Source organism: Eubalaena glacialis, chromosome 9 (genome assembly GCF_028564815.1).
Source record: "Eubalaena glacialis isolate mEubGla1 chromosome 9, mEubGla1.1.hap2.+ XY, whole genome shotgun sequence".
Lineage (NCBI taxonomy): Eukaryota > Metazoa > Chordata > Mammalia > Artiodactyla > Balaenidae > Eubalaena > Eubalaena glacialis.
The window spans coordinates 67,126,195-67,150,226 of record NC_083724.1 but is presented as its reverse complement, the minus strand read 5'-3'; the positions used below and the strand labels follow the sequence as shown (position 1 = coordinate 67,150,226).

The following is a 24,032-nucleotide window of genomic DNA, read 5'->3' as shown; positions in this document are numbered from 1 at the left end:
CTGAGGATTTCCCCCCTCCCCACCCTTTATCATTGACTTTTAGAAATTAATAACTAGATTAATTTGGGGGAAAAGCTCCATTTCAGTAAATGGACACACAGAATCTAAAATATTTTTCATGGAGATAAATATTAGAAATGATGCTTTGGCAACTAGAATATGGCTAGATAAGCATTAGGTAGACTGACTCTAAAATTTGTTAATTTCTGATTCAGAGGTAAAAAGCCGAATCTGTCTGTAGACCAGTAGTCTAAAAGAAAATAATACTGTGTCAATAGACACCCACTGAAAATTCTGTCCCTCCTACTTATATCTGAGGCATACAATCTGGCAGCTATGCCTCGGTGTTAATTTGAACACAGGTATAATATATTTTACAATTAAAATAGTAGCCTCACATATACTGGATATGAACAAACAAAATTTTAAAACATGTTCACTGCCAGTTCTTTGGATATTCAAATAATGTTTCAGTGAAATCGTATTGAATTGTTCCTTCCTGATCTATTTATGGTCCACCCAAATGGGGCATGCTAATCGTTCAAATAGTATAGGAAACAGTCATCTTACAAAACTGTGAGGTACTTTGCATAAATCTAACTTGTACTCTTTTTGGTTTTGTTTTTGGCACTGATGTCCAGTTTCATGAATAGCGATATCTGTGGTCTGTGGCCATCTATTTAGGGTCCCTCTTGGATAATAGATAATATAGGCTAGGTATAGATCTCTTTTATATCAGGGTTCTGAATGTGGATGAGTGATAAATGCATTGAAACTTTGGTTGCTGCTGTCTTCCTTTATCATATTTGTAGACTGCCAAAGCTAATTCGTGTGTATTTAATCATCCGGCCATCCAGTAACATGTTGGCTTGTCTAATGGTACTTGTATTGAAGAGGTGGAAGCACCACAACATAAAGAAATGACCCTCTAAATCACAGAAGAAAAATTCAAATGTATCAAAGTGTTAAGCTTATCCTAACACATTGCCTGTTTTTCGTGTATTACTTACCTACTAGACAGGATTCTCTAATAGTCCAACAATATCATTGCTTTCCAGAGCAGGAAAGCAGATTGGGAGGATTTCATCAGCCTGTGCAGGGAATTCAAATTGACCTCCTCAACCTTTACTTTTTCCCTTTACTGAAACACAAACTGAGAGACCCATTCATTTGGAGAAGGTGTTGGAAGGGTGTGTGTGTGTTGTCATGAAGGGCTGCATCTGTAGGCTTTCATTCAAAGCCGTTGCTGTGCCTTGCAGCAAGGGAATCAGAATATTGAATTTCTGCTTCTTTCCTTTTGACCCTTAGAAAGTTGTAAATAACGATAGCCACATGAGTTATGATTTAACCCTTCAAACTACTCGAAGATGGTTGACGTTAAACTCATGTCCCTGATCACTTGGCTTTCAAAACTCCACGAGGATGGAGCAGATGTTATGTTTGTTTATAGTTCACAACTTCTATCACAGTCTTTGGAGTAACAGACTTAGCAGATGAAAGCGTGAACGCTTTGTCTATGATGGACCGTATACATTTTAAAGGTGTTGCTCTTTAATGTTCAGTTGTGTTTATATAGTGTGAATGGATTTTGCAAAGGCTCACGTTGTACACGTAGCTGTCCTTGAGGTGTACTTCTGTTCATTTGTTCATGTTAAAGCCACAACGTATTTGAGATTTTTCATAACGCTTAGATCAAGGAAGAAAAGGGGCAGCTGCAAAAACTGACTTTAAGGAAAGAATATCTGTATATATCTCTAGGTGTATATATCTCTAGCTATATAAATATCTCTATCTATCTATCTATCTATCTATCTATCTATCTATCTATCTATCTATCTATCTATCTATCATCTATCTTGGTCTTTGGCTTTTTTTAAAAAATGGGAAACGTGTCATTTCATTGCCAGTGGAAGCAGTAGTGTTGCCCGAGGACATATACATTGCCTGTGACAGAGCCAGTGCCTGGCTCTTGAACTATGATGAGTCTGGTTTTCTTGTTTTGGTTTCAGGCACACTATCACATAAGCAGCCTTTGGGAGCAGCGAGGTGGGGATGTCCCAGAAGAAAGCATTCTTTTTCGTAATGACAGGGAGACCTAAGGTTAGACTGTTAGTATTATTGCCTAGAAGAAGAGCTAGCCATGTGTGTCCTTAGTATAAGGTACTTTTTTCTAGCATGTGTATCTAAAATGTATCTTCCCTTAGCAGTGAGTGGCTCTGCCATAACCAAGCCTATTGAGAATGTTTATCTCTTGTCACTCTCTTTTCTGAAGTTGGGTGACCAGGAAATGACTTCTATACAGCAACTTGCCTGTTTTGGTAGCACATGCTGTATGTTTTATGTTGTACCTGAATTTTATAATTTTCAGATAGATATCTCTGGAATTTGTAGATACTCCTCAGTCACAGATAAACATTTTAGCAACTTCATTTTTTTTTTTTTTTTTGGAAATTCACAAAGCATTTCAAAAGTTATGTCCACTTGGAGGCTTTTTCTGCTTTCATTTCCACCCCCGCTACCCGTATGCCAATACTTAGAAATACGAGTTTAATGTAAATTATACTTTGATAGCCTGTTAACATTCTATCAGATTTCAATTTCTTTTAAAGTTGTTACAGAACCAAAAATTTGACAGAGAAATGTAAAGTGTCTAGCAAGTGATGTGAATAGTAACAGATTTTACCTCATTTCTGTCAACTGTCTGTGCTACTATTATTATTAATATTACAGTGTATGGTTCTTGTTCTCTACAGGTATGTACATAGGGTCTTTGTGGTCAAGGGGCACATCTGCTTATACTGAGAGGTAACTTACTGGTTTGGGATCCTTAATTATTTAATGAAGAGGTTCTATGAGATCTCAAAATACAGATTTAAATCCCCAAAACTAGAGAGGACAAAACAGGAAGACCAGGCATAGAATGAAAGAATATCATCTTTATGTAAGAGATAAATTATGATATTCAAAGTCACATCCAGCTTTGTACAAAAAGGAGTGGATTTATTCTGTACAAGATTACGGGGAAAATGACATAAAAGTACATACTGATAAAGATTGTGCCTTCTGGTGTGTAAAGCAGATATCTAAATATGTGTCTATTTGTATCTATACACAGAGTTAAAGGACAGTTTTCCATGAAATAATGCATTCCTTTAGAATTGCTGTAGATTTTCATAATTTTTAAAACATTCCTATTGTAACCTACATCAAAAGGGCAGCCAGGGTTTTTTGTGTCTGACTATACATATGCATTATAAAAAAAGTGAGTCTACTGTAATTACCAGTTTGCAGAGCGAATTCCTGCAGGGTTTGTACTCTCCCCATTAGTAAAAGAGATAAGTTGAAATGTATTAAAATTTCACTGTACAACTGGGAGTTTTTGTTCACAGTAAATGTGTTAATGTTTCTTCATTGCTTGACTGTTTGTGTTTAAAGTTAGGCAGCATGCCCAACAGGGACAAAATTATAGGATAAAGCTATGTATAAAAGAAAATCCTTCAGAGAGCACCAATAAGGCTCTTTTTAAAAATAAGCAGTTACGTATAATAGTACATGGCCATAGCCACAGAGAAAAGTTTTATCTGTCTATTTCAGAACTATTGGAATTTTTCTTTCCCTTGTGTGAAAGTTAAGAGGACCGAGCTTATGTCAATAGCTAATATACTTTGATGTAAAAACATTTATAATTTTATTCAGTGTTACTCTTGTAAAAAGCAAAAGAAAAGATTCCTTCTTGTTATCCTTATGATGAAGAGAGGCTAATAGCATTTTGAGAGAGTGGTGATAGATCACATTTTCTTCCCTAGTAGAGGAATTCTTTCTTGTTAGGAATTCTAATTACAGCCTTTTATATTTTTGGAACATTTTCCTCTGCTTTTCTTCGTTGCCATGAACTTAGTAAATACAATTATTCACATAGATGGGCTTACATTAAAAAAATTAGTCTGCAGCCACTATCACCTAGTGTGAATATGTAATGAAATTCACAGACACAGGATAAAGGCTAGTATTTCTCTGCAGTCTAGAGTGGAAAGAAGTTGCAGTTATCTGTAAACACAGGCTGTATAAGCTTTAGCCAACCTGTGGACCAACCGTCTTCTCTCTGTCTCTCTCTCTCTCTCTCTTAAATGCTGAAAATGTGTTGTAGTTCTTCCTGTTTACCGTTTGTAGTTTCTTTGGCCTGCTTTTCCATACGTGAGGATGAAAGAGTTTACTAATATCCGTGTGCTGTTCCAAATGTCTCTGCAGGCCTTATGCAGCAGACCCACAAATATAAACCGTGTACAGAAACAAAAATGAAATATAAATCTTTATTTTTAAATATTGCTATCCTAGAAATATTGTTTGTAATTTATTGATACTTAGTGGTAGTATCTGTATGTATGTGGAGACATATCAAAGAGAGAGAGAGGAGAGAATGTATATGCCTGCATGTCATTTCTTTGGATCCATACATTCAGGTACCCAGAGGAAAATGTGAAAAGCCCCTTGAACATTCCCTGTTGTATATTAGCTTTCCGTCATAAAGTATATTTTTTCCCTTTAAAATAGGTTGGTTCACCAAAAAGAGAGAGAGGCATTTAATTCTTCCTCCTCGACACTGTTCTTTACAAAGTAAATTTTTAACTGATAGACCTTGAAGTCTTTTAGAGCTATTACTGTCTTCTGGCTAATTCATAGAAAGGCACCATATGAAAATTGGATTTTTGATCTGATGGAGTGATTCTTGAGTTCTTATGAACCATTTATAGTCTATCAAGTAAATCCTTCTTAGTTCACGGATTATTGACCCAATGGACCATATTAGCTGCTTCGAAGCTGTTATAGCCCATTATGTTGATTCAGCTGACACACGTGTGAACCCCATCCTCATGCCCAAGATGACATTAACATTGTTCTGGAAGACTCCCTTTTTTTCCACAAGCTTTCTATTTATTTCTTAATTTTCAAGAGTTAGCTCAGAGTTCCTGACGACCATTGCATTAGTCTCCCCATTTGCTCAGTGATGTCAAAGCATTTGTTAGCAGCTGGATGATCTGTTTCTTGCTGTCTTTCTCTGTATGTCTCTCTTTGTCCTTTAAACTAATCCTTAAAAAGAGAATAATGTTTTTTGCAACACTCTAGGGCACCTGTTACCCTCAGATGCTTATAGAGTCTATAGAAATTTGTGGGATTTCTATGAGCATCTGAATGTAACGGATTCAATTTGAGAAACCCACGTTTTAGAAGAAATGATAACATTGTGTTTTTAAAAAATGTTTTCACCTGAGAGGTTCCACTTGAAAAATTCCAACGACTCTAGCCAGTGGTAAGATCAAGATGTGCCTCTAGTGATTTATATATGCTCTAATGAAGCCAGTCCAGGTCTCAGCACAGACCCCTGGGGAGTCTATGACCTAACATAAATAACGTATAAGAGGGCACTGTAGACTGTTCATCATATCATTATTATTATTTGTAATAGGTATGACTCCTGAGGTGATATCTGCTCTTGGGCGAAGAAACATATTCTTTCTTAATCAGGCATAGTTACGATGCACAGACACATGAACGATGGACAGTATTAAAATGTTTGTTGAGATATTCTATTAATGGACAATCCCAAGACAAGGTAGAAGCAAGATGGTGTAAAATTAATCAGTGTTTTTGGCAAATCCTTGCCTCACTTTTTTCAGATTTTGGCCTTTTTTAATGTAACCATTGATAGACTCCATAGAAGGCTGTTGAGAGTCGCTTTCTCTGTCTAAAAATGTGCCACTTTGTTCATAGAAAATCCTAGTGTAAATGGTTAACTGCTTACTTAGCAGTTTACCGCATCTTTTTAAGTTGCTTAAAGCCTTCCCCCACGCCTCTCCCTTTGTGTGTAGTTTCTTCCACATCTCCTCTTCAGTCTCAAACTGCTCTTGGAACTGGAAGAATATCTGAGGAAATCTCACTGTGGAGGAGAGTAGCAAGGGGGATTATTCAGCTCCTTGCCTCTCCCGCCCAGGCCGGGTGGAGCGAGCCCTGGATTACCAGCTGTGGCCATTTAAGGACATCTCACAGCCTCATTTTTCAGCTGTTTGAAAAATCTCTAATTTGGGGGATTTTGATGATTAAATACAAGAATGTATTTGAAGTATTATGCAAGCTTCATGGCACCGTCCGACGTGGGATGTTGTTAAGTCTCACAAAGGCTACCTCAACTGGCCTGGGCAATCAGAGCTGTCATTTGAAATGATACGTTCGAAAATGCAACGACCTGTCTCCCTTGTTGCTTCACTGGGATAAATTCTTTTCACAAACCTAGAGTAAATTCAGTTAAAAGGTCACCCACCTTATGCTCTTGCTTGGTAAATGGATTGATTACTGTGCTTTGGCATTTGAAATAATGTGGCTGGCTCCTTTTAACGAGTAGGATTGAGAGGCACTCCTTCCTTAAAGGGGTCCTTCCCGTGCCGTCTGGGAAGGGGAGGTGGCCTCAATTTGGGGTGATGCCTTACATTTGGCACAGCTTCGGACAAGTCTTGGGTTACTCCTGCACCTCTCTGCTTGGTCACCAAAGTAGGGGACAGTCGTGCAAACCATTCTTCCCAGGATGGAAGCTGCTTCTGTGAAATAACCAGAACTTAGGCTTCATCTTGTCTTACTTCTTGCCTAATGAGGAGTGTTTCTTCATAAAGTGCTGAAAGGTTTATAAATCTCCTTGCATCTCATTCTAAATCCCTTCCTTATTAATGCCTTCCCTATCATATTATATAAGTAATTGTTGTCATGAATGCCACAGGGAAATGTAGTCACATTACCACCTTTCAAATTGCCTTAGTGAAAATGAATAAAATGTATATCAATGGAATACAGAATTGCTGATTCAACATTAAGGTGAAATGAGATGAGTATTGCTTATCATTCATATGATATCAGAGGTACTTTGGCTCCTTATACAAAGTTATGTATTCTGGTAAATGTAGACTGAGCTTAGTGAAAATGTGGTTCTTTTTTACAGTGAGCTAATCCCTTGTTTTCAATTAGACGATAGGTGTGTGTTCATGGGAAGAGTGTTTCTTTTCTCATTATGTTATCACAGCTGCCTAAGTAGTCTGTAAAATTTGTAAGTACAGGCAGTAAGTGGAATATCTTAATTGTTAACTGTTAGGTAAGAAAATAAAATGTTTCTGCCCAAATTGAAATGCCTTTTCATTTCCTGTTTCTCTAATATTACTAATTGCCTAACAAAATAGCTTTTATTACCATAGGCCTAATTTAATTGGGGGGAAAAAAAACATAACACATGCACTCCAAAGCCTGCATAGGCTTTGATGCCATAGAAGCAAGGGTATTTTCTTCATATAATTGGCTATATCCCGCTGTTGATTTTTACTCTGAACTCCTAAATTATTTAAATGGGGTCTTCCTCGTGTCGACTGATAGTCGGTTGTGGTCGTAAGCTAATGACTACAGATGCTCATTGGATCCGTGTCTGTGAAAATTTATGTGCCTCTGTGTATGTCCCTTTCTCCCTGTTTGTATTTATATATTCACACACAGTCACAGAAACATTCACATTCATATATGAACATCTACTCGGAAGTATATGATTTCTCTCTTTGCCCCCTCCCCTTAAACCATATTTGTTTCTTGACTTTTGTGGAGGTAATTTTTTCATCACAGTAAATTGAGGAATACTTTTACTAGTGTACATGACAGAATTCACCATTGTCAATTTTAAACAATTCTCTTTGAGTTTTTCTAGTATCTTGATGAACATTATAACTGAGAGGCCTCCTCACCCCAAATTTGTTGAAGGATGTAAGGATGTCCTGGATTTTCCTGATAGAAAAATGGCAGTGGATTTAAAAGTCATTGTCATTTTAAAATGGACATACTAGGTTTTAATATTTTCAAAGTAGAAGGAATTTTCAGATTTAAGCAGCAGTGAAATTCTTTAGTTGCCTTGCCTTCTGTTTAATCACTCATTTAGCATTTGTATACTGAAGACCTACTAGGTTAAAGAAGGATATTATGCTACATTGTGTCCCCGGGGGAATAATATTTTATGAATTAAATGTTTTAACACCACTAAAAGAAATTAGGTGATGTAGTAGGTTTGCCCTCCTCACTTTTAAGCAGCTTTATTGAGATAGAGTTCATGTATCATACACTCTACCCATTTAAAGTGTACAATTCAATGGATTTTAGTATATTCACAGTTATACACAACCATCATCACAGTCATTTCTGGAACATTTTCATCACCTCAAAAAGAAACCACTAACTACTCCCTATCTTTACAGATTTCTGGGTTCTGCACATTTCATATGAATAGACTTATATAATTTAGGATCTCTTGTGTCTGGCTTCTTTTACTCAGCATAATGTTTTCAAGGTTCATCCATATTGTAGTAATATCAAGTGTTCATTCCTTTTTATTAGCCAGATAATATTCCACTATGTAAATATACCATACTTTGTTTATCCATTTGCCAGGTGATGAGGGTGGGGTAGAGAATTACACCTTTTAAGAGAAAATTAAAATGAGGTTTTAAGTCTTCTGATTTTTAGCAGTAACTGATGTTTAAAGGCTACCTTTTCACAGTGAATCTCTTTCAGGTATTTTGGATGTGCTTATTGTGAAGATAATATTTCCTTGGTCAGTAATGTTGTTCTTATGATGTCTTGTTGGAGTCTGGCCATTTTGAATTGCCCAGCTTTCTGTCTTGTCCTTGTTGTCCACTGTTTATATCCGTGGCATCTGGACCTCGTAGTGAGTCTGGACTGACCATGTCTTTTCAAATCTTCTGACTCAGCCGCAAGATCTAATTGATGAAAAGACATCAAGAAATTTCAGAGCACATAAGTACAACAAAATGATCACTTTTATCAGGTTGCTATTTCTTCATATGACATTAAAAAACAATTAGACACATTTTAAGGAAACTTTTATAGAAAGGTTAATAAATTTTTCGATTTGTAATTTATCTTACCACAAACTAAGATATATACTTTTGCTGGCCCATTGTGTGAATTTTTAAGGGGTTTGGTTAAGCAGACAGTAATTTCATTGCTTCTCATTTGCTGCTGTTACTATTACGAGTAGTGGCATTTACATTGCAGTTTAATACTCTGTGAGCCCTTTACTTTTACTCTACACTCTATAATCACTGATAATCACTTCTTGTGAATTCTGTGAACATTGTCCAAACTCAGATCTATACGTTTCCTTGCATAAATACAGAAAACATACCCACCTTACTGCAACTATAGGTTTATATTAATAGTCTCAGAGTCAGAGTTAGATAAGACTTTTTAAGGTTGTTATAAAACTTCTTTGTAGGATATTTAAAACCAGGGGTCTCAGTGTTCTATGTCTATCCAACTCACATCTTCTTGTCTTGTTTTGATACCTGATTGTAAAACCCGGCAGCACAACAGGTGGCTATGGATATACCTTTCCTTTCGGCCTGTATGTTTTGTAGTCAAGTAAAAGCAAAAGCAAGTTTCTCTTGTAGTTGTCTAGTAAGCTCAGAAGTTATCCACCATGCCAAAAAATTTTTTTTCTTTGCTTAAGTTGCATCATGACTTAGGCAAATTTAAGACACTGTTCTTCTACAAAGACAATATCATATAGATTTTCCAAGTCTTAGCTAAAACTCAGAGTACTTCTTTTGGAAGTTGTTTCTTTTCCATTAGTTTTATGGATCAGCCATGTGAAAATGGAAGAGGAAAAACTGTCCTGAAAATTATACAGGGAGCTGTTTCTTTACTTAATAAATCACCATTCCTATCATGTGAGTTCTTTAGAATCTCTGTGGCAATGCTTGAAGTACAGTCTTAGGTACTTTATACACAAGATGTATAAATGTGTGTGGCAGTCCATCTTTTTTTGGTCACATATAAGATTACTCTCTTCTTCCATAATGCTTAGTAGCTGTTACTTTGTAATTACTGCAGTGTATTCTGAGACAATCCTAGAAGAATTAGTTTCCAGATTCATTATGGATAATTTTCCCGATTTTTTTTAAAGACAGAAGTCTTTGAAGGACAGTTTTCCTACCTAATAAAGAAGGTTTATTTGACCTTTGGCACCATACATACCTTTCCTTCTGGGACCTGTATGTACAGAGATGAATAACATATGCAGAGATGAATTAATAAGAGTTAATTATAACATGGACTACTTTGGATCTTCATAGAAGTTTGTCTGAGTTTACCTATTTATCACACCTACATGTGGTTTCCAAAGTAGAAAATTCATTTTATTAAGAAATTTGTTATTGTTAAAAAATAAGAAAGGCAAATAAGAATGGTCACTGATAACCATTATAGCCAATTAATTTGTACACCTAGATTGTACCACCTAAGTTTCTGGAAGAAACTGGTGGGACAGATGGATGCTGTATTAATGATTGGCTTTTTCAGTAATTCAGTTTTAGTGTAGGTTATGTTCTTAACTCTTAAACATTTTTAAATGATTCAAGTAGAATTTCATAATCCAAGTTGTAAATCTTGGTATCCTCCCCAGAAATGAATAAGGAGAAAGCAGATTTAGGAAGGATTTTTAGTTATATATGGGATATTTGGCCAGGTTAATGAACACTTGAGGGGATCTCCTGGCAAATAGTTTTCTTTGTGTGGAAAGACAAAACCCAGAACTGAAATTAGTCTTATTTTTAATGGGGTTTTGGGAAGGAGGTTCTCTTTCTATGATTGTTACTTCAGAATATGTCTTATGTTTCTGTATGCCCCATGGCCTTATTTTGCCTTTTGTTGTTTTGTATTAATAGGTAACTTCTGTAAGTGTTCCCAAAGAAGGAACAGCTAACAGGAGATGTATTAATTAGCCTGTGTATAGTTCTTTTGTGATATACGCTAAATATTAGCTGAAGCCACAATCTGTGCTTTTCTGAGAAATATCATTTGGTGAGAAGATTGATGTTCAGTTCACATTAACTTGCAGAGTTCAAGCCAGCTACGAGTATAATGGAGCTTAAAGACTCTTCAGTTTTAGTGATAACAGAATCTGTTATTTGAATAGGGCTTTGGTACTCATCCAGAATACTCGCAAATGCACTCTTACTTAATATTCAAATATAAGTGTCACTGACTGAACCTTGATTAAATATTTTTATACTAAATTGGTCTACTTTATGAATTCTAGATATACTTTTGAACATGAATATTCATAATTTACTGGTTTTAACTGTATCTCTTCTTTTTCTATAGGTAATGGAAATAAACTGATAAGTAATTGGGAAATCCACCCTATCATTTAAGAGATGTGTAACACCTAAATAAACATTTTTGAACCCCAGTATTAAAACAGAAATAATAATCCCTGTCATGCCCAATTTAGAGGATTATAGTATGAAGAATATGGCATCATATATGTCAAAGTATTCATTTATTCATTAAGACTAAATATGTGTTAAGCATTTTACAAGGTGTTGGAAAAAATACATTGGGAAGAATCATAAGGGAAAAATAATTCAAATGTAATATGTGGAAAGTTTCTTGAGGTCATAAATATTTTCCATCTTTTGAGCTTTTGCTATCACTACACACAGTGTCACATGCTTTATATTCATTATTTCATTTGAGTCTTTTGACACTGTTGTGATGTTATTGCTACCATCATTTTACAGATGGGAAAGAGGCTCGGAAGACTCATGCATTCTTTAAGTCCCTTTTAAGCACCTATTATTTGTCATTGTATTTACACTGTAAGCCCAACAATATGTCACTCTGCCTTCAAGGAGCTTAAATTCTACTGGGGAAGACAGACTTTAATCAAATAGTCACACAGATATAGGTATATATATATATATATATATATATATATATATAATGAATAAGTATAGATAAATATAATATTCACAACTGTGATAAGTGCTGTGACAGAAAGATCCCGTGGGGGCAGCTGCCCTGGGGAATGGAAGTAGTATTTGAGTTGAAAGCTTGAAAGATGAGCAGGAGTTAACAATTCACAGTGGGGGGGTGGATGGTGGGCAGATGGAGGGGCTCTGCCCCATGGCTGCCTGTGAGTGGATGGAGAGCTCACACAGACCTGGAATCTGATTCCTGTGACTTCAGGGCAAGGTCCTGAATTAGCTGCATCTCAGTTTCCTCCTTTGTGAAATAAAGGGAATAATAGTACTGACCTCGTGGTATTTTCTGAGCGAGAGCTAATGTTTGTAAAGTGTTAAGCACAGTATCTGGAAAATGGCAAATATCCAGTAAATCTAGCTAATATTAATAATAGGTAATAGTTTACTGTTGTAGATAAATTTTTAAATCCTACCTTTGGTAGAAGAAAAGACAAAGGCATAAAGAGGGAGAAATGGTGCTTCCCAAACCTGTTCAAGGGCTTCCTTCTGTTCTTAGGGTCTCTCCTCTGAACCCACTGCCCATGAGCTCTGACTGTCAAATCCTTGAGTTACACGGACGCTGCCATCCAGTTCTGCCACTTAACACAGTACTTGGCTCCACAGTGATGGGCTTTGCATAGCGATGATATTTGAAGCTGTAGGAGGGGATGAAGTTGCCAAATTAAAGAACGAGGAGCCCGGCCGTGGGAAACACCTGTATTTATTTACAGTGGAGAGAGAGTGAGAAGCTGCTGCCAATAAACTAGGATAGTTGGTCTCTACAGCCCAGGAATGAAGGAGAGTTAGTGCCTTAAGTTGCCTCGGGGTCTAGGAGAACAAGGAGGCTAGAAAAGGGGACCAGATGTGATGAGAACATTCCTCTTGGAGACAGCAGTTTCAGGACTGTGTGGGGCAGAATCCAGATTGCACAATTAAAATGTAGGTGGAAGCAGTGGGTGGTGGGTGCATGGATTTTCCTTTCAAGAAATCTATGGTAAAGCTAAGCAGAGGAATCACTACTGTAAATAAGTTGCAGGCTTAAGAAAATTTGTTCTTGTTCTTGGGGTGTTGGAAAAGCTTATCCTACTGAAATGGAGGAAAGAGTTTCAGGCACTCGCTGAAGTGGGGTTCTGGAGGTGTGGAGGGGTTGCTAGCCTGAGTTGGCCAGACCTGCATAAGGGTCCTGCATCTATAGGTGGGAATATCCTGATCAAATTGTCTGCTCTTTTCCTGGTGTCCCCCTTCTGTCACCTCGTTATCGCCGCTGTATTTTCTGTAGTCGTGAATGCCCAGCAGTGGGTGGGAAGCACTCGTATACTAGCTACGTGAAGAAATGGATGTGCTCACCAAAATGAAAGCTTCACCATCTCTGCTGTTCCCAGCTCTCTCCTTGTAAAGTGTGTACGTTTTTGAGGCTTAACTGGCTTTGGTAGTTTTATGATAATTTATTTTTTTGAAGTGTGGGTGAGTTGGCAAGTGATCACATTGGTTCTGTTTTGTTGTGAATAAATAGTATGTCAAACTTTTATGCCGTTTCAAAAATGTTATTTAGAATAAAACTTCCTTTGAAGCCACAATAGTCTCATACTCAAAATATTTATTTAGACCATATTGTTTAAATATATATAATTCCCTTAAGGAACAATTGTAGTCTATATAAATCTGAATTGAAAACAAATAGACCTTCTGGAAGTCATAGAAATACAAAATGGATATTCCAGTGCTCAAGTGTTTATATACAAAAGGAGCTGAGGTGTTCCAATGTTTGTATGTTTAGGTACAAAAAGGGTAAAATTATGAAAAAGGAAAAGGATGATGATCTGAAAAGTTTAATTCCCAAATGTGCCAGATGTATAAAGTTATTTAGGAAGAGAAAAATATTTGAATCATAAACTAGTTCTCAGTAAATGAATGAATAGTTCAGTCAGTAAATAAATAAATATACATAAAATAAAGCAAATCTACAGTCTCTTAATGTGTTTTGTCCTGAATATAGCTATAATTAAAATCCACAAAAGTATGTTTTAAACACAATGTAAAGTGAGGCTATTTTTGTTAAATAACTGTCAAATCAAAATGATCAAATTAATGATTTAAAATATGTATGTTTTTGGTACTGGAGTTAACATGTAGTCCTTGAGAGATAGTCATTGTTGGTTTTGATCATTCCTTAGTTTGGTAAAGCAGAGGCGACTTTTTTTCCTTAGTGTTTATGAAAGATTCTGTTATCGCACTTCAGATTATATAAATATTTTAATGTCAACGTGGTTGCTGCATCTGAATTTATAATTGGATAGTTTGTAAGGTGCCTTGTTTTTAGTAGAAACACTGCCCTCTAAACTGTTGTTGTTTTGTTTTGTGTTACCACAGTACAGTCAAATTGTGAGTTCATTAATGAACACGCCATTTAAAGAAGCTCTTTCTAACCTGGAATGTTCTGACGTATTGCTCAGTCAGTGAATCTATTGAAGTTGACACAAGAAATTTGGGGAGAAGCATTTCCCCTTCTAACCTTCAACTGCATATATTATTCTTACGTAGTCAGCATTTCCTTTGCTGCTCCTATTTCTTACTACTATTTCCTTTAATCACTAATACATACAGCAAAGTTTTACAACCTCCTAATATGTAATTGGACTATTGACATTGGAAGAAAGGCCCTGAAATATCAGGCAGATGATACACCTGAGTGTTTTTCTTGCAGTAATAGAGGAGCAAACTAGGGTTGGAGGTGAAGCAAGAGAGGAGTCTAGGCAAGGACTCTATTGGAAACTGAACAGGGACCTATAGATTTGATGTTCATTAACAAAAGAGAAATATTTCAAACTCGCCTGATCTAAAGCACGGGGAGCAGTCAAAGCCCATTCATTCTTACTCTCTGTAAATGGAGTTTGTCCCAACCATGTTAACAATGTCTAAAATACTGTCTGTTACAAATGAGACAGTTTATATAAAAATCCAGCTGGTTCCAGGAATGTGAGCGTCTGGAGCTGTGTGAGTGAGAGTAGCTTTCAGGCCCAGCACTGCAGTTTCAGGTAGCCCCGTACCTCTCCCCCACCCCACCCCCCAAATCAGTAATTATTGATTGCATCTACAGCTGTAGAGAGGTCTTTTCCTGGCAGTTCAGGTAGTTACAGTAGATGGTTAACCTGTGAATGATCGGACTAAATCCCTTCTGTCTTCAGAACTACCATGCCAGTTAGAACTAAATGTATGAGATAAATTTATTAACTGTAGTCTAGGAGCATAGGTCGGCTTCAGCACCATTCTTAAGCATAGGTTCTTAATCTATCAAAAGTTACACTTCATTAATGCTAATTTTCTATGGATTCACTTTATAATGTAAACCGGGGAGATGATTTTTTAAAGTGCTTGTAAAGAAATGAAAGGTTTTTGAGTGTGTCTTTCAGTTTTCTAAGATATAGGTGAGTTGTTCCAAGTATCAAATATTCACGTAAATGTCTTTTCCTGTTCTACATCTGATCTAAAAACAAATGTAAACTTAATCTCTTACATCACCATTAAAAAAAAAAAATGGGAGTTGTTTTGCGTTTTTCAAAATAGGAATGAAAATAGAATTGATATATCAAGGGGGGAACAAACAAGGAATTGGGAAGTGGCAAATTATGCCAGAAATATGCCAGGTCTTATTGGGCCAACAGGAATGTCTCTCAAAATGTGTCTGAAAGATTAATAAAGCATTTAAATGAAACACTGCAGAAGAAAAGTAATATTCTAATAACATTACCTGTATATCATGTTTTACTTGGAACAACATTTCGTTTGAACATTATTGTATGAGAGTGTATATTTTTTGCACTGTTGCCAGGTGGATGAACTTAAATGTGCCTATTTGGTAGCAGCAATATTTTTTTCTCTTTCGGGTCCCTGGTGTTTCAGATCCAGCACCTTGTAGAGTATGTAATCCTTTACTCTTATACTACTCGGGCTATGCTTCTAATTTAAAGCTGACCTATGAATGGCATGAAACATTCTATTAGTGAATCAGTATTGTTTTCTAATATGTTTTGGTAAGAGATTTTGATGGTTTCAAAATTTATTTTTAAAACTCTCCAGGCCCCTAAGGCCGTTAAAAATGGGAAGTGGGTATTATTATTAAAATGGTGAAGAAATATGGTACCTTTGAACAGATGCTGATCTTTTGTCCTCCTCTCCTTTTCAGGCCATCCGCTGCACGCTGGTGAACTGCACGTGTGAATGTTTCCAGCCGGGGAAGATTAACCTGAGGACTTGCGATCAGTGTAAACATGGCTGGGTGGCACATGGTGAGGAAAATCTGGACTTTTCTTCCCGTTCTTGTTATGTTTGTGTGAGCGTGCCTTAATTTTTTTTTTTTTCGAGCCGTCACTGGCCTGGAGAAGAGAGGGGTCAGCTGTGCTCCAAGTGTCAGGTCCCGTGCAGCCTGCAGCTCCCAAATTGCATATTCTCGGCTCCAAGAAGTAAGGCCAGGCGGGCAGCTCTCAGCAGCAGGGCGAGATGTTTATAGGACAGTTGGGTTCTGAGTGAACATAGCAGCAGCCAGCAAGCACCAGGCCCGATGGAAACTCAAACATACCACAGTTGGCCTTTCAGGGCCTGGACCTCAGAGGGAAGCTGGCAGATCCTCTTTGCTTGAGGAGAACTCCTCCATGACTGCTCACCCTTGTCATCTGTGTTCGGGGCAGAGTTTATCCTCCCAGATGTTAAATTTTGTATGGTCTAAGGTGGGTGAGAGAGTGAACGGGAACATTATTTGGCTGGTATCTGAAAAAAAATAATCCGTAAATACCGCCTTTCAGCGTGCCCGGGGATTGGAGGAGGCTGGCCCCGGTGGAGGGTGAGCTCTGCATAGGTGTGTGTTCGGGGCGAGGGTGACCGGGGGCCGAGGCGGGGAGGGTGGAGGCGCTTTGCCAGAAGCACAGGGCTGTCCCATCCGTGGGCCTTGACCGAGCATTGAACGTGTTCTTCTGTCTGGTTTATGTTTTTTACGTTGAGGCGAAGGGAGACTTGCAAATAAGCAGAGACTTTAAATTAGTTTTCTTCACTTCCTAGACTGTTATAATTTTAAAAGATAGGTAATGTTTATAGAAGAAATCCTGGCTTGAGATTTTTTTGACAGCCTGGGGGATTGGCTCTTAAGTGGACATATTCTTCATTCCCAAGCAGTGCCAAATATCCAGTGGGTTGTATTTTTATAAATGTCATGTTATTCTAGCAAGATCTGAGGGAATGACACCGGGCCATGCCTTGAGATGCATTTAATTTATCATGTGTCTTGCTTGTTGGGGCATGTATGTTGGTGTTATGGGGCCATTTCAGCCCTGTTTCTGTGAGGCAGAGAGAAGAGGTTTATCGAGTGGTATGGGGGGAGCACACTGGAAGGCGTGTGCCTGGCACACAGAGCCACAATCCTCCAGTGCCTCCAGGGATGGAACTTGTTCCTGCTTTATTAACAAGGCCAAAATCTGTAACAACTCTCAGTCCAGTTTTGAACAACACTTGAGCTGCTGTTGCTTTTGTGGTCTATGCAAGTGACTACGTTCGATGATTTCTTCTCCCTTCCTACATTAGTTTGCTAGGGCTGCCGTAACAAAATGCCACCGACTAGGTGGCTTAAACATCCGAAATTTATTTTCTCATGGTTCTGAAGGGTCAGAAGTCCCATAGCAGGGTGGTTTCATTCTGAGGCCTCTCTTACTGGCTTGCAGATGGCTGCCCTCTCGCTGTGTCCTCACATGATCTTTGCTCTATGAGGCACACCCCTGGTGTCTCTGTGCACCCAGATTCCTCTTCTTATAAGGACACCAGTCAGATTGGATGAGGGGCCACCCTAAGGGCCTCATTTTAATTTAATCACCTCTTGAAAGGCCCTCTCTCCAAATACAGTCACATTCTGAAGGACTGGGGATGAAGGCTTCAACAGATGAATTGGGGGGGGGGGGGTGGGGACACAATTCAGTTTATAACACTTCCCAAGTATCCTTCTTTCCCTCAGTAAGTATTGGCTCTGCCAGATAATAGCTTATGTCCCGAGCCCATCAAGGATCCTGGAGGCAGTGTGGGGTCAAATTCTGGCTCTACAACTTTGATGACACGTCGCTCAGCACCTCTGCATCTGAGCTTTCTTATCTGTAATCTACCTTGTAAGATTATTGTGAGCATTGATGATAAACTATATGAAGCCTTTAAAATAAATTATACATGTTAAAAGCAACAAACTGGACAACACATGAGCGATAAGGGGGGTGGGGAGGATCCAGTCATTAAACAAAGGACTTTTCATTCATTCCCTCTCATTTTTTCCAAAGCCATCTTGTGTTACCATCATCTGTCTACTGTGGTAGCCTTGTGAGTATAAAAGTTTACTGTGTCACCAGTTTATTTTATCTGTCTAACTTCCACGTGCATATTACATTAGTAGTGTAATGGGGGGAAAAAAGCAATATTTCTTCCTTCTTGAACAACATAAATTATCCCCGGCCAGTGGTTGTTTCTAAGATTTTCTGAGGGATGTGGTTTTTTTCCCCAAACTTGAATAAGGTATTTCTGTTACATCAGACTCGGCTTTTCCTACCGTGTCATTAGAAATTCTGTGTTTCTGGTATATTAATTGCGAAGTTTCTCAGATCTAACTTTTCCTCACCACTACTATCACCTTGACCTCTTTTCCCCCACAAGAGCGACGTATCTGTATACAACTCAAAATATGGGCACGCCGATATACAGATCTCACTCTTCCCCCATTCAGTAGGACAAATATGACAGTGAGGGTCCGGCTCCTAGCTTTTGAGTTGGCAGTGGGATGAGAGTACCCACTCTTTTTGCCCTTAGCATTTCAACTAATTGCTTCACTCTCTCCCCCTGCACAGAAAACCCTGAAATCGTGTCTCCAGTTATTTCTGCTCAGAGGTGAGATACAGCAGTCTTCCTGGCTGCCTTACTCAGTACAGTATCCTATGTGTGGGACAAGGAGAAAGTGACTTGTTTTTTCTACTGTGTGATTTTTCTGTGAAAGTAGATGGAACAGCAAGCAGTAAGACTACCAAAATACATCTCATGGAATCATTTCATCATAGCACTGAACACACTCTACCTGTAATTGTACCATAAAAAGTTAATATTTGCCGTTAAAAATAACTAAATGCCAAAATCAGGGGTTCTCTACAAAAAGATGAATTTTTAGAAATTTGTTGGCCTCTTTTGAATTAACGTCTTACTATATCTTCTTTGTTATCAGCATCTTCAGTTTCTTCATAAGATGTAGGATTTCATGGGTTATTATATATTTATTCATACACACACAGTCTCACACAGTCACTTCATAGCCTTATAGATTGCTTCTTAAATCTGCTTGAGTTGTTAACATTAGTTGCTTTACAAAAATCTTAAGATGTTTTAAAAAATGAAAAGGAGTAATTAATTCATCATACTGTAACACCTGAATTTTGCAATTACTCACTGGGCCGTGGTGCTGTTCACAAATTACTTCCTTGAAATCTTAGCACCATTGAGATAAAGAGGGGGGAACCCAAAAATGACTCCTTGATTACCAGTAGGTATTTCCCACTGAATTAGTAAAGGATTTCCTGCTCTTTTTCCCCATTAAGGAATTTCAGCTCTTGCACTTTGAAAGCAGGGCTTTATTGAATTTAACATTATTTAAAACAAGCTCTTTGGGGATATAAGATGTCCATGCCAACAGTGTATAATAACCTTGAGTTTCTAATTTTGTCATATTTCACAGTCTTCAGTTAAAGGACTCCAGCATACTGCCACTTAATTCACTTAACAACTGTATTTTTTTCCTTCCTCTGTTTGCATTGTCTTTTCTATGCTTTTCCTTCATTTGCCTAAAATTAGCAGAGTGAGTCTTGAAAGCATTAAAAAAAAACACATTTCCTGCAAGTTTAATTTTTCTTGGTTCAACATTGCCAAAATAAGGTATCAGCGTAAGAGCAGTAACGGGCTTCTTTACTGGTGGCATAAATGTTTGTGTCCATAGAAATTCAGTAGGTGGCATTTTGACCCTTTCCCACCACACTAGGGTAGTAATTCTACTGTTCACACAATTGAAGCTTCAGCCAAAGATTTTACATAGCCTTACAAATGAGCAAATCTTACTAGTATACTGAGTTGTGGGCAAGGAGGGGTGGGAGGAAGTGTACTTTGTAGCTACTCATCATTCTCGTCTGAGGAACCTGCTTCCAGTGAGAAGTATAACTAATCAGACTCTCTTGCCTTTGTGATAAACTGGAGGTGGGGTGTAAAGGGCGAGGGCTACTGTACTAAACCATCTTTATTATTTGTTGTTTGCAAATTAGTTTTAATGTCTATAGTCTAGATGATGACTTTACTTCTAAACCAATAAGATGAATCAAGTAGTACAAGTGTTAAAAAGTAAACTATATTCTAAATGATTTTCAGAAACATTTAATGATAATCCAGGACAACTGGAAAATTACTGTTTAAAAAAAAAAAAACATGATGGGATATATTTGATTTGACAAAAGATGTGGGCAGATTTTAGAAAGGTAATTTATTTAGAAGTTTTTTCCTTGGCTGGCTCAGTAATTTTTACTTCTGACGAAGCCCACTTGTTAAAACTCCTTTAAAAAAAAAAAAAATCCATTGTTTCTTGGGATGTCCAGTAAGCATTTGTCAAGGATAGAGGCTTGATGAATAAAAAATATATTACATAGGTTAATGAACCCCACGGTAGCTTTCTTGGTGCAAATCATTTTCTTTATAGAATACTTTGACTTTAAATACTTTAATTATTTACTCAGCAAGCCAGCTGTTTTCCTGCCAGTGTTCAAACTATTCAGATTTTTTAAATGTAAAATGAGCAGGCTTGGCCTGTCATCTGGATCATCAATGAAGGGATATTTATTAAACATACGTCATCTGTAAAGTGTTGTACCAGGTATGCTTTGGTTCTTCAGTTCTGTGCCACAGGAAATGGTGAGCAGTATAAAGTTAATTTAGTGTCATCTACCAACCAGCTTTATGGTTTAATGTACTGTAAGACTTAATATTCATATAATCCATTAATTTCAAACCTTTCTTTTTTGTGATTCACTGGAAGTAATTTTTCTCTTTTTTCTCGGCATCATTGAATTTGAATTCCCAGCTCTTTACTTGATATGTCCTATCAGAGCAGGGGTATTTATAGAGACACTCACCCGAATAGAAAATATAGGACATCCCATTAAATTTGAATTTCAGGTAAACAGTGAATAATTTTCTAGTATAAACATGTACCTTGCAAATTTAGCTGAGTAGTCCTGTGTTTTTATGTGCTAAATCTGCCAAGCTTATACTTAAAAGAAAACCCTAGTTAGGCTTAATTTGCATAATTCAGTCCTAAATCAGGGCCATCGGTTCTGAGCATTCTATAATCAAAAACCTTTTGATTATGTCCATCCTACATTTAGAAACACGAGATCGCAGTATTCTGTTTACAGATTCCTGAGATTTGTTGGCTGCTCGGTACTTTGTAAGGATTTAAGCAGGGTGGATCAAAACCAGTAATTTTTCATTTTATCCCATGAAAGGTCACATGTCTTTATTATTTGTCCCAGGCTGTGCTCTTCTTATGAATTGTCTAAACATCTGTGAAAGTAGTTTATCCCCAACTGGTAGTTCTGTAATATTCTCCCTGACAAGTCCAAGAGCCAGTGTAACTAAGTATACGCTTTCCTTTTCCATCCTCTTTTCTTTGCTAGTCTTCTCCTCTTCCCAACCCCAATAGAAGTCTTTTATCAAAAGCAATAAAGCATGGCATTTCTCTGACATCATGCTCATTTTGAGTAACACAGCAGCGGTTTCTATATGATCATTTGTAAATTTGTCAAGCATAAGAGAGGAGGGTGAATAAAACGGAGTGTCCTCTGGCAAAGGAAAATAATGCTCGCAGATATTAACCTGCAAGAAAGCTCTGCCTCCCTCTTACCGACCTGGAGACTGTCCTAACAAGAGTGAATTTTGCTTTGGGAGAGAATTGTTGCAGAGGGGTATTTAGGATTAGATGAAAAAAATGTAAGCAAGGTCCTAGCTGGAAACCTCAGTGCAGGGAAATAAATGCAGGCTTCGACGTGGCAAAGTAAGAACCTGATCCTTTGGGAAGAGGTAGGTGGCCATCGTGCTCCTAGGGCTTTGCTTAGAAACACGAGGATAGAAACCCCACAGTCCTCTTCCCCTGGTGCACTGGTTTGGAAAAGGTGGGAGTTAATGGAGTATCTGCTTAAAAGAATGTGTCTTTCTAGAAGACTTAGTTCTTCCCAGTTGTGACACTGCAACCTGGCTTGCCTAGCTGCAGAATTCTCTTTTAGTCAGGGAAACCAACTTCTAGCTGCCTCCTGGCTCTGGGGGGGCCAGGAGGGTCCTGCTGTCTCCATGGACAAAGTCCTTGAACATCTCTCCACTTATTTTTATTTTAGAGAGCAAGCACAAGGCCACGTTCCTGCCTGGCACAAGAGCCTTCTTTGCTTGACCTGAGGGCACCGTGCCCTCTTCTGCTTCTCTCCCTTACTCCCTGATCACAGCTGATAAGCTTGAAAGGGAGGACATCCTCACAAATGTGACGGTTTGCTGCTTCATTCATGGCATGAACTATATTCTTATTGTGTCCCTGAGCTGCTTGTTTTGATTTGTTTCTCAGTCTGCCCACCTTTGGGACGGTGCTTTGAACTCCCTACATTTTTTTTTTTTTTTAATCACCGCACAAACAGTGCCTCCCCTTCAAAGTCCTGGGCTTTCTGCCTGTTAGCTCCCCAGATGTTGTTTTCTACCTCCATCTTGTTCAGATGGAAACATACGGCGGATCTGGTAAATCCTGGCCTCTAAAGTGTACAGTGCCGGTCCCCTGCTAAGGACTTTCTAGGGAGGATCTTGAGATTGAAACCTACAGAGCTGGAGCCCCAGGGTCTGAAGAAGCTTCAGGTACACGAATGGGAGGCGTGAGAGAAAAAGAGGTAAAAGTGCAGCTCTGTGTAGGTTCGCATCCTGCCTCTACCACCTGCCATCAGTAGAACCTTGGCCAGGTTACATAACCTCTGTATTCTCATCTGTGAAATGTGGATAATGATAGTGCCTAGTTTGCAGGGTTCTTTCTGGCATTAAATGAGATAATCTACTTAATAAGTGTTAGTTGTTATTTCTAAATTCTTACAGAAGTAAAGCTTCAACCTTGAGAACATGACAGACACGTTTTATCGTGGTTGAAATGGTTAAAAGTTGGGTGTGTTCAGGCCAGTGGTCGAATCCCATCTCAGTCTCTAGTTAGCCCTAGTTCTTTTATCTGTAAGCTCAAATAATAATAGGAATGTACCTGAATAGCACAGAGAAGTTTTGAGGAGGATTAAATGAAGAAGTGGACTGAATATTAATTATACTCTCTAGAGCCTCATGAATTTCTTCAGTGCCCAGTGCTGGAGTGAGGTCACCAGTTCCGTTGGCTATGAGGCCAGCTGTTCCCAGGGTGATCTTGTTTTCCCCAGCAAATTCGGTTTAGCTTCATACCTTCCATCTCCCCTAAAATGTCATGTGAGCCCATATTTGAATAGAAGTCCAAAATGCTTTTTTTTCCCCAAAAGTCACATTTTAAGAAGTGCACATCAGTTGAGATGAATTGTCGGATTGTTTATCTGTTGAAAATCCAAAACCCAGAAGTAAACGAATTTTAGACAGGGTGAAGGCTACTTTTGCCTATTTTCACACCTGTATTCTTGCCTGTGAAGCGCTTTGATGGGCTAACCACTTTATCATTTTATTGCACTTTATTACATCATAAATTTTTATATCTTGCTAACGATCCTACAGGAAGCTTAATTGTTTATAGGAACATCTTAGTTAACTGGAGTTCACCAGGTTAAGCAGAACACAAATTGAAGCGGTTATAAATGACACATACTCAGCTCCTCTCATTTTACTCAGGATGCTCTGTTCAGATAATGGGGAGATGCTGCTGGGTCATGAGGACCCAGGATGCCTCAGGAGTACTCTCAACCATTCTTCCTCCTAGTGTGTCATAGTGATGACTTCTTCTCAGTGTGGGTACCCCCATACCCCCCTCCACCCCTAAGCCCTGCATTTGAAGAGTAAAATCGCTGGATGAGATGCATGTGGTATTTCAGAGAAATTCTGACTTGTATTCTGGGAGGCATAACACGTTGTCTGGACAACTCATTC

At 38.1% G+C, this 24,032-nt stretch overlaps 1 protein-coding gene across 2 annotated transcripts in view; it reads left to right on the top strand.

The window, feature by feature from the left end:
- BNC2 (basonuclin zinc finger protein 2) overlaps window positions 1-24,032 on the top strand; it is a 413,431-nt gene that overhangs the window by 250,122 nt on the left and 139,277 nt on the right. For both annotated transcript variants that reach the window (XM_061199080.1, XM_061199078.1), the window contains one exon: window positions 16,027-16,129. In XM_061199080.1, coding sequence (XP_061055063.1) covers window positions 16,027-16,129 — 103 coding nt within the window. The remainder of the gene's footprint in view (window positions 1-16,026; window positions 16,130-24,032) is intronic.